This window comes from Archocentrus centrarchus, chromosome 20 (genome assembly GCF_007364275.1).
Source record: "Archocentrus centrarchus isolate MPI-CPG fArcCen1 chromosome 20, fArcCen1, whole genome shotgun sequence".
NCBI lineage: Eukaryota > Metazoa > Chordata > Actinopteri > Cichliformes > Cichlidae > Archocentrus > Archocentrus centrarchus.
The window spans coordinates 8945524-8956332 of record NC_044365.1 but is presented as its reverse complement, the minus strand read 5'-3'; the positions used below and the strand labels follow the sequence as shown (position 1 = coordinate 8956332).

The 10809-nt window shown below is 39.4% G+C and overlaps 1 protein-coding gene across 1 annotated transcript; it reads left to right on the top strand.

Moving 5' to 3' along the window:
- Positions 1-2272: 2272 nt before the first annotated feature.
- Positions 2273-8664, top strand: neurod6a (neuronal differentiation 6a). Its single transcript, XM_030756938.1, has 3 exons — positions 2273-2373; positions 7012-7277; positions 7513-8664. Exon 3 carries the CDS (start codon positions 7519-7521, stop codon positions 8455-8457), a length of 939 nt encoding a protein of 312 aa, XP_030612798.1. The 5' UTR covers positions 2273-2373; positions 7012-7277; positions 7513-7518; the 3' UTR covers positions 8458-8664.
- The last annotated feature ends 2145 nt before the right edge of the window (positions 8665-10809 follow it).

The window sequence follows — 10809 nt, the reverse complement described above, 5'->3', positions numbered from 1 at the left end:
TGCAGTGGTTTGATCCGGAAGGCTCTACATTTGGCTAGAGGATGCGTTTTCCTGTGGACTGGGCAATAACGTGTTAGATCATTCTCTTTGGTACTAGCAGGAGCAGTTGTAGCAACCTCTGTTCTGTTTACAGTTAGAGGAGATTTGTAGCTAGTTTGTCTAAGTAGTGGTCTCTCATTTTTGTTGAAGGGTTGGCTGCTGCATGTTGCAAAACTTGGGTCGTTTCTCGCTTTTGCCTCCTCTCGGACAAACTTAACAAAATATGAGAAGGGAGGGAATGCCACTTCATATTTTTGTTTGTATTTTGAGCCTGTGTGAAGCCATTTATCTTGTAGGTTTGGAGGCAGCTTTTCCACTATGGGCTTAACACCACGTGGCGTGTCAAGGTAGGCGAGGCCTGGGAGATAAGCTTCATCTTTAGCAACCTCCAGCTCTAGGAGCAGATCTCCTAGTTCCCTGAGTTTTGCGTTATCTCTATTCGTTAGGCGAGGGAAGCTGTCTAGTCTTTTAAACAAGGCATTTTCTACTACTTCTGGTGAAGCATAACATTCTCCTAACCTGTCCCATGACAACTGGAGGGCTGCCTTGGGGTTAGTGGTATAGACAGCTCTGATTCTTTTAACATGCTCTGAGGACTCTTTACCGAGCCACTTCACTAGGAGATCCAACTCCTGGCTACATGTGAGATCAATGTCTCCAGTTGCATTTAAGAATGATGACTGCCATGCTCTAAAGTTTTCAGGGGTGTCATCAAACTTGAAAAGCCCCGTTGTGATTAACTCTCTACGTGCAAGAAATTTAGCAAAGTCGGCCATAGGTGGGTAATTGCTGTGGGGAGCATTGCAACTGTTTGGTTTGTCACAGTCTCTTGGTGCGGTAAAAGCTTCCTCTTTTACATACATTTTCTTGAACACTGGTGGAGAGGGAGTTCGTCCAGAGCTCCTTGGTATGAACGATGGTGCGTTTGATGCCGGTTCAACCTGAGGTGTTTCTCCTTTAGCCAAATGTGACTTCAGCTCGGTTTGGTGTTGCACATACTCCATAGTTCTCTGTCTGACGACTTGCGGTGGGACTGCACTCTTTGCGCTTTCTCCTTTGTCTTGTTCAGCAGCTGCGGCAGCTTCTAGAACCTCTGCTTTTGCTGTAGCAGCTGCAGCTTTTTTCTCTATCTCCAGCATCTTTAAATCCAGTTCTAGACTTGCCTGTTGTTTTTTAATTTCTAATTGTTTCTTACTATAGGAGGCTTTAGCGTTTGTGGTTTCAGCCGAGGCCCGTGCAAAGATGGCTGCTTCCAATACGCTGGACCTCAAGGATAACTTGGAGGATGAGTGCCTGGAGCTGGAGTGTTTGGATCTGGAGCTAGCTATAGATGAGGCTTTAGCTTCAGATTTAGCCATTTCTTCTGCCTTCTCCTCATGCGGGTTGTCCATCGCTGTGGTGTAGGTTTTATTTTCCACCAACTGCTGATCTGGCTTTTCACTGTACTGTTATCACTACGTGTTGGATACACTGTGTATGTTAACGCAGATCAACAGCAAGCCAAACTCGATATTCATGAGCCAGGAACCGAGCGTCTTGCTCCTTTATTACAGTCTTCTCGACAGCTTACAATTCTTTACAATTGTGGCTTGAAAGCTCAATGAACAAGGTCGAGTGAAACTAGAAAATAAACAGAAAATAAAATATACATCAGCTCTTGCTATGTGAAATAAATGCACCAAATAAAATTGCTAGTGCCAGAAAGCATGCATAAGAATTAACTTTGGCTGTTACTAAAGCTCAACAGCATTTTAGCAATCTTTTCATATGCTAATTAGATCGTTAGCATCGTTGCTATGCTAATATACAGAGCACAAAGCAAAATGAGCCCCTGGGATAAGGCTAATTCCTGGTATCAACACATTCACAAAACGATCTCTAAATCGGCTCTTATAACCATATAACATTAACCAGAACATAGATCAGACTTACAGCCATTGCTTTCGAAGGTGCAAATAAAGATTTAGGACACAGGAGGTGAAGTTTAAGCATGGATTGGCAGGTTTTTCGCTACAAACGTTTTTCCTCCACTAAGCTCTGCTTCCGCTACCCACAATGCATTGCTATCTCAGAATTCACCTTCAAGATAAAATACAGATAACCAACACTGACTATATAAGTTTTTTTAACTAAATGACCATCTTTTTTAACATGAATTACTGCAGATGAATTATGACATTTTTTATCACTGAATTATTATGAACTATTTCTTAACCTTTGCGTTGGGCAGAACAGCCACCGTTCATCCCTTACTCTGACACAACAATCCAGTGACAACCGAGAGGCTCCTTCAGCCTTAAATAGCCCATTTTGATCAGCATACACGAGGAACAGGTGAGTAATCAGTAATGAGTAAACTGCTTCAGTTGAGTACTTGACAAATGGGCGGAGCAACCAGGAGAGACCACCTCTGCACAAAGGTAAACAAAAATGAGATGCACCCACACACACTATGAGAGAGAGAGAGAGAGAGAGAGAGAGAGAGAGAGAGAGAGAGAGAGAGAGAGAGAGAGAGAGAGAGAGAAAGCAAGAAGAAGCAGAGAGAAAAGAGTGAGCCAACACAGAGGACAATTATGTTAACAAGCAACTGAAAAGGCTGCTTGTGAACACACTTTACCAGTGAAGTGGCTGCTGTGTGTGTTTCCTCATACTCCCAGTGAGAAAACTACTTCCTGCTTCTTTAAAGAGTCTGTCCAAAACCAAAGCCACTGTTTTGGAAAACACTCAGATCAGGGGCCTATTCCAGGAAGCAGGTTTTGCTAACAACTCCGGGTTACTATTTTAAGATCACAATTTAACAAGGCGATGAGCCTATAGTTACCTGGGTCCATTTCATCTTTACCTTTTTTAAGTAAGACACAGATATTAGCCTCATTGAGAGAAGGGGGAAGTGTTTTGGTTTTGAAGGTGTCATTGTTCATTCTTAGTAGTAGATGTGTGAGGGTGCCATGAAAGGCCTTGTAGATCTCAGAACCAAACCCATCCGGCCCAGCAGTGTTTTCCACAGAAAGACTTTTAATAGCTTCCTGCAACTTAGACAATGTAATGTGTCAGAGTCCAACTCATCCCTAGGAATTGTATCTAGTTGTGGGATGGGCAGTGAATCAAAAAAACCAATCAAAATCTTCCTCTGTGACTGTAAATTTAGAAGTGTAAATTTCTAAAACGTCAGAAGTTGCTAAATCACTTGTTGATGTCTTTTAAGTCGGTAAGTATTTGACCCGATTTGGATTTAATCTTATAAATAGCTAATTTTGTCTGCTCTCCCTTTAAATGTCTTGATAACAATTTGTCTGCTTTGTTTCCAAGTTCAAAGTTTTTTCATCTAAGTTTAAGGAGTGTATTGCAAATTTGTTGTCCTAAAACAGAATTATACTCATATTTAAGTTTTAGACTGGCATTGTAGTCTGCTTGTAGTAGAGTATTCTTATAAGCTTCCTCTGCTGCCAATAATTCCTTTTCAGTTTCTTCCAATCTACCATGTCTAGCCTTTTTTAATGAGGACTCATATGAAATAGTTTGTCCTCTAATGTATGCCATCAGAGTTTCCCAAAGTGTTGAATCGTTAACCTCTTTTTATCATTGGTCTCCAGGAAATGAGAAATATGCGTTGTAATGTGTTTAGTAAAGGCTTTGTTGGTGAGTAAGTGTTAAAACGCCAACTGTATGTTTGTTTTGGGAAAAACAAATTAAGGCAGATGATAACAGAACTGTGATCTGAGATTACTATATTGTGATATTTAGCGTTGGTAACATTAGAAATTAATCTGGAGTCTAAGAGGAAATAGTCAATCCGTGTGTATGATTTGTGTACATGAGCGTAAAAAGAATAGTCATGATCGGATGGATGTTGTAGTCTCCAAATGTCTACTATACCCTCAATTTCACCAGATTATTAATAGCTTGGACTGCAAGAATATTAGATGGAGGAGTAGATGACAACCTATCGAGATATGGGTCAAGATAACAGTTGAAATACACTCCTACCACTGGGTAATGTGATGAATCATCTGTAAGTCGAACACCTCGAGAAAAAAGGCAGGATCATCTATGTCTGGCCCATAGATGTTTAGCAATATAATGGGGAGAGAGTTTATGTGTCCTCTTACAACAAGAAACCTGCCATTAGGATCAACTATTGATGAGTGGAAATGAAATGGCACAGATTTTTGAAACAGAATGGCCACACCCTTTGCTTTGGACATAAAAGGTAAATTACACGCCTGAGAGGTCCAGTTTCTTCTGAGTTTCTTATGCTGGACGGCATTAATGTGTGTTTCTTGCAGGAAGATGATGTCAGCCTTTAGCGAATTTAAATGTGCAAAAACTTTACTACGTTTAATTGGGTGACCAAGGCCACGAACATTCCAGGAGACCAAAGATAGAGAGTCAAAGACCTTATTCGCTTATTTCTAGAATTAGAAACATCCTAAAAAGTGGATATGCTGTATTTTACATTTTAACACCCAGATCACCTCAAAAACTCTTGCCACTGTTCATCTGTAGTGAGTATACTTAAATAGCAAAGTGACTCTGGACTAGTTTTGCACCAGAGGCTTGCAAATTAAACTTTGCCTCTGCTGCACGCAAACGCCTACAAGCTCTCTTCTCTGCATTTGGCATACAACGTATGTGTCTGTAACCACATATATGAGTGGAATGGCTTTGTCCTTCTAGGCCACTGCATTCAAGATAGCAGGGCAGCATGGTGAATTCCACAAAACGCTACCTGCTCCTATGTATTTTTAATGGAAACTAGGAAGTTTGTGGGACTGAATCATTTTGCTGGAAGATGTAATTAGACACTAACCAATGTATATTTATGACTACAATATTCTTCTTTTTCTATTAAATAACCTCAAAAACAACTGGCCATACCATTTAGTCTTAAGTAATAGATGGTATTAAAAGTACAAAATATATATAATAAATTATTAAAGTTATTATTAACTTGGCATATCTAGCCTAAAATCTTACCAGCAGATTAAAGATTAAGTCTGGATATTGACTGGGCCATTCTAAAACCTGCCCCTGATGAACTCATTTGTAGTTTTGGGTCATTATCTCCTCCGGTTTCATGTTAACTAACTATAAATGCACAGTCTGCACAGGCAAAACCCAAATTTGAAACAGCAATCAGTGCTATTTATTGTTTGAATAATCAATGTAACAGGACACACCTGGACACATACAGACCTGGGCAACAAATCACACCTGTTAATCACATGTTCCAATACTTTTGTTGGCAAGAAAAATGGGTGGGTCCAGACAAAAGGTGCTATCTTCTGAACTGTGTGTCAGATCCAACAGCTGAGATGTTGATCTTTTGTCTCGTATTCATTTTTTTAATGTCAATCCCAGCTCTAACCCAAGTGTTTTCAGTCTATAGCAAAAATGCTCACTTTTCAGATACTTTTAGAGGGGACTATACATACATTTATAATTGTCGTGGTGATACAAATATGTAGAAAATGTTTGGGTTAAAGTTGTATCTAGCCATGACATGGGTTTACCATCAAAAAATGGTTAACAAAATAATTGTAGCATGATACTTGGACCTCAGGATTATATTATACATATTCACAGTATTAAAATATTGCAATAAATAATTAATATGCTTGTGTAACCCATTTATCTGGAGTTTTACTCCAGATAAATTGAACTAAGAGGGTCCCTGCTCTGACTTATAGACCTCAGGCATGTTTGCATTGGCCCCTTTAACACTTTGCAACTGGGCCTCAATGGACTGACCCGCCAATTCAGAGATGAGAGTACGTAACTTAACAGGAGAAGCTTCCTGCGAGGTCTGTAAGTCAAAAGGGGGAACCTGCACATGAGTAGAACAAAACCTGGGTGTATGCAACCCACTCCAAGAAAAAAACCCTCTCCCAGTGTCCACATTAGTGGAAGTTTTCCACTCAGGAACACCAGTTGCCTCTGATGGCAAGCAGAATACAAGCACACAAAAACAGAAAATTCCAAATGGCTTATAAGTATAGAATCACACAGTAAATGCAATCAGCACATCGGTATTGTTACTCAACCCCTGACTCAAAACACACAGGCAGGGGATTACGATCCATAATAAACATTTAATAGAAAAGAAGTGTTTTGGTGAAATTCACAAGTTTAAAACACAATTGCTTGTGTTTGAACTTACTAAAGCTATACAAAATATCAGTTAATGTGTGTTAATATGATATGAAAATTAAATTTATAATAATGGATTTTGAGAATTTTGACATTCAAAGAACTGCCATGGCTGTGGCTGCGCTAATGAAAATTCACTAGGAATATGCCAGTCACAGTTTATAAGCATATATAGACACAGTCATATAAACAAATACCAGTCATATAAAAATATTTTTGGTGGGTTGGTGGCAGGGGTGGGGGATACTCGTGTACACTTACGTGTGTTTGGCATGGAAAGGCAGAAAGAAAGCACATAGTGTGTGTCAATAGTCTCATACCTGATGCATGGATTCTGTGTGGTCCATAAACTATTTGCAGATCAAGTTTAAAGTTCAGAGCAGGTCAAAATGACCCTTAGGCTACCGGTGCTCCCCATGGCGAGTCCACCACTTGTTATGCATACATTGACAGCACATTGTGCCATGTAAACTAGACAGCTGACATGAACAAATCTACCAGAAGCTTCACTTGATTTTGTGACTGTAGAAGCGCTGTTCTGACTTTCATCTAGAAACTCCGATCAGTATCCATGGAACAGTTTGGGTATAAGTCCTCACACCAGGCTGGGAGCACTGGGAAAGAGGTACAGGGGAGACAGACATAGAGAAGAAAAGAGGGATGAGAAGCTAGAGTGTGTGTGTGTGTGTGTGTGTGTGTGTGTGTGTGTGTGTGTGTGTGTGTGTGTGTGTGTGTGTGTGTGTGTGTGTGTGTGTGTGTGAGAGAGAGAGAGAGAGAGAGAGAGAATCCCTGGAGGGTTAACATGTCCGATTACGTCATCAGCAGATGGCATCAATGTCTGTAAGGCTGGAATAAGAAGAAGAAGAAGAAGATGGGAGAGGAGAGGAAGGAGGGAGGAGGAGAACTGGCATTTGCTATTCAATGCCTGTCTGGATATTTGGAAGCTTCAGGAAGATGCCGTCAGGAATTTAATGCTAGAACTGGGTGAGATGTTCATCAGTCTGCCAGGTAGACTTTAAAATGGGCCATTATTTATCTGAGGCTGACTACGTTATTGAAAAAGAATAATTGCCTACTAATAAAAACAGGTAAGCTGTACCTATGTCAACTGTTATTTTTTGTATGCTAAGGATTTCTGTTGTATCCCAGTTTTTCTTCAGAATAATTGTGATATCTTGTGTAACAATATTTTGGGCTAGTCTGTGTTCTATAAATCACATTTCCTGTTAGAGATGCAAAGCCTAAAGTTTTTTCCTGTTTGGGGGATTTTTGTCATTTAAGGTTTAAAGCTTTATATCTAATTTTCCTTTCCTCACTGTGCAGGGCAGCATGCTGACTTTGCCATTTGATGAGCAGTCCTCCAATCAAACCAGCAGTCCATTCAGGACAGGCTGGACCTCTAACCAGTTAGTCAAACTGATTAAGCCAGAGATCGACAGTGTCCAAGAAGAAAGGCTTGAGTCCAGGAGAGAAGATGGATTCAGGGATGGTGAAGTGGGAGAGAAAGAAATTGAAGCAGGAGATGTGGCTTATCTGAAAAGAAGGGGTTCTCAAAAAAAGAAGCTGAGCCACTCTCGCCTGGACCGGGTTCGACTGCGGCGCATCGAAGCTAATGCACGGGAAAGAAACCGCATGCATGGACTGAACAATGCGCTGGACAGCCTGAGAAAAGTGGTTCCTTGTTATTCCAAGACGCAGAAGCTGTCCAAAATAGAAACCCTCCGTTTGGCCAAGAACTACATCTGGGCTCTTAGTGAGATCCTGAGCACCGGCAAAAGGCCGGACTTGTTCGCATTCGTTCAGACTCTGTGTAAGGGTCTTTCTCAGCCCACTACCAATCTTGTGGCTGGCTGTCTCCAGCTGAAGGCCCATAGCTTCATCTCTGAACCTGGCGGGGAATCGTTATCCCTGTACTCAGCCTATCATCATCACCCTGGACCCGAGGCTGTGGGCTCCAGCTCGGCGGGCATCAGTAGGTCTCTGCGGCCCTTTGGCTCTTTTTGTGGCCCTTTTGAGTTTCTAAATGACAGTCCCTCTCCAGATGGCTCTAGTTCTTTGGATACAGGGACTCTCAGCCCACCCATCAACTTCAACAGGATTTTCTCCCTCAAACACGAGGAACCGATTGACTACCAGAGTTGTCACTACGGTCTGCGCTACTGCTCCATCAGTCAGGGCTCCAGCACAGACCTCGGTCCCTATGACATCCAGCTCCGGGGACAGTTTTACCAGATGCAGGAGGAATTAAACAAGCCTTTCCATAATTAATCAACAACATATAAATGGATGTGTTTTAAGAAGTTTGGTAGTCCTTCAGGGCTTGCTGAGCACATGATGAAAAAGCAGTAAGTCATCTTATTTGAAAATGTAATTGTTCGGGGAGTATGTATTGTGGAAGAATGCTGCAGCCTCAAATGACAACACATAATGCGGTAGACACACACACACACACACACACACACACACTGCAATACAGAGAAGGTGGCTTCTGATCTGAATAAAAGGATGCCTAGTCCCATAATAATAATAATAATAATAATAATAATAATAATAATAATAATAATAATAATAATCAGTGTCAAAGCAGTGACTTGCTTTAGCTGCGTATTGTTTTTTCTCCTTATGGGGCCAAATGAATTTGTGTTAACAACTTTTAATTGAAAACTTGTAAATAATTTTCTGAATTTAATGTTTGTATATAAATGAAAATTGGAATTATTTTTTTCATTTTATTATTATTATAATTAGGCTGTAAAAATGTTGCAGTACACTTGGGCCTTGAAGTGTTCGAGGAATAGCAGAAAAAAGAAAAATTATTTCCACTAAATTCAAATTGAATGCAAACGCTTCTTTGTTGTTTTTGGTGCAGCTGTTATGTTGGACCAACAGAATAAATGTGCTTTTATATCTTTATCATCTTTTGCTCTCAAAGTGCTGAAGTGTTTTGCCTCAGTTTGTAAATGAATCGCGAGCATGTCTGATGCGCTGCGTGAGTAACTACAGATTTTGTTACCAGTGGATTTTTAGAGATGATCTGTTGTGGTGTATTACACTTTTACAGAATTGTTTTATATGACAAAACATAAATTAAGATAGAAAATTATTTCCTATGTTGTTAAGTAATATTCTGCCAATAAGACTTTGAATCCTCAATTTTTACAACTATTTAATTAATAATGTTCTGATTTGTTGTGCTGGATAAATATGGAGGCAATTTGACAGCTTTTCAGCCCAAATTATTTTCCTTACTTGATATGAAGGAGAAGTGGTTATGTACAATTTGGGCATCAGACTGTATCCTACATGTGTTCACAGATAATTAAATGCAATAATAATTCTTCAGGTAAAAAGCAAAAGAAACCCCAAAAGAAAGAGGAGCAAAAATATATAATTAAGTAGTTTCCTATCATACGCTCTAGATACCTTACCTAGTGCTTTATATTAAAACTTTCCTACATTTCTTTAGACAGTAATTACACAATAATGCCAAGAAATTAAAGGGGACCTTTTTTCTTACAAAGGGGTTGTGATACTTTTTGCTACCATGGACAGTTATGCATTGATTCTCAGAGTCTCTGGAACTTAATTAAAGGGGGAATATAGTTTTGTTTTCATTTTGTCACATGTGACCAAATTTTCCCATTGAATTTTTATACTTATCAAAGCATTCAGTCACCCCTGTGGACAGGGTTTGTCACCCTCAAAAAGACAACTAATCCACATAAAATTTAAAATAATAAAGGTGCTCACTCATAATATCTTTGCATTAAGTTGTGGTGACCCTTCCCTTTAAACAAACGCAGTCAGTGCCAGTAAAATGCCCCTGCTGTAGGGGTTAGGGATTCATGGTTTCGTGTGTGTGTGTATATATATATATATATATATATATATATATATATATATATATATATATAATTTTATTAGAAGAAAATCACTTCTAATTCCACCTGTATTAAAGACATATCAGCGACGTATCAGGCTGTATGTGAAAACAGTCAGTTATATGGTGAGGGTGTGCGTCAAGTCATCACGGTGCTTTTTCACACTGTTGTCACCCATATGCAGAACAATGTGACAGGGAGAGAGATAGCACTTCAAACTTCACACCTTTAATGTCTCACTTTTGCCAGCATTAGTGCAGGGTGCCAGGCTCTGAATAGTCATATGGAATTAACACACAGCCTGATTGTTCTTCATGTTTTTGCTCCTTGTTTTTGCATCAGTGTAATTTCTTGTTTTTAATCAGCAGCATCCACGACTGCAAATAATATAATTTGGGAGGTTTTTCCTCCCCATTGTTGCCAACTGCTTTCTCGAGGGAGGGTGTATACTATGTTATACTTTATAATATTTAATATTTACTATAATGTAAGGTCTTATCCTTATTAAGTTCATTGTGATGGAATATGTTGTGATTTGGCTCTATGTTAAAATTATATTAATTGACTTGAATAAATGTAATAATTACTGTTTACTTCAACTTATATTTAATGATTATAATTTTAGTCTTCATTCCTAAAATCTGCAGATGCAGAGATATCCCGGCTTGCTCTTACTTTAATAGACAATTATCTTCTTCAGTCTGTACTGAACAATGAATCAAAGAGCTTCTTCACAGAT

What these genes read in the sequence shown, in the direction of transcription:
- neurod6a (XM_030756938.1), top strand. Translation starts at nt 7,519, where the DNA reads ATGCTGACTTTGCCATTTGATGAGCAGTCCTCCAATCAAACCAGCAGT.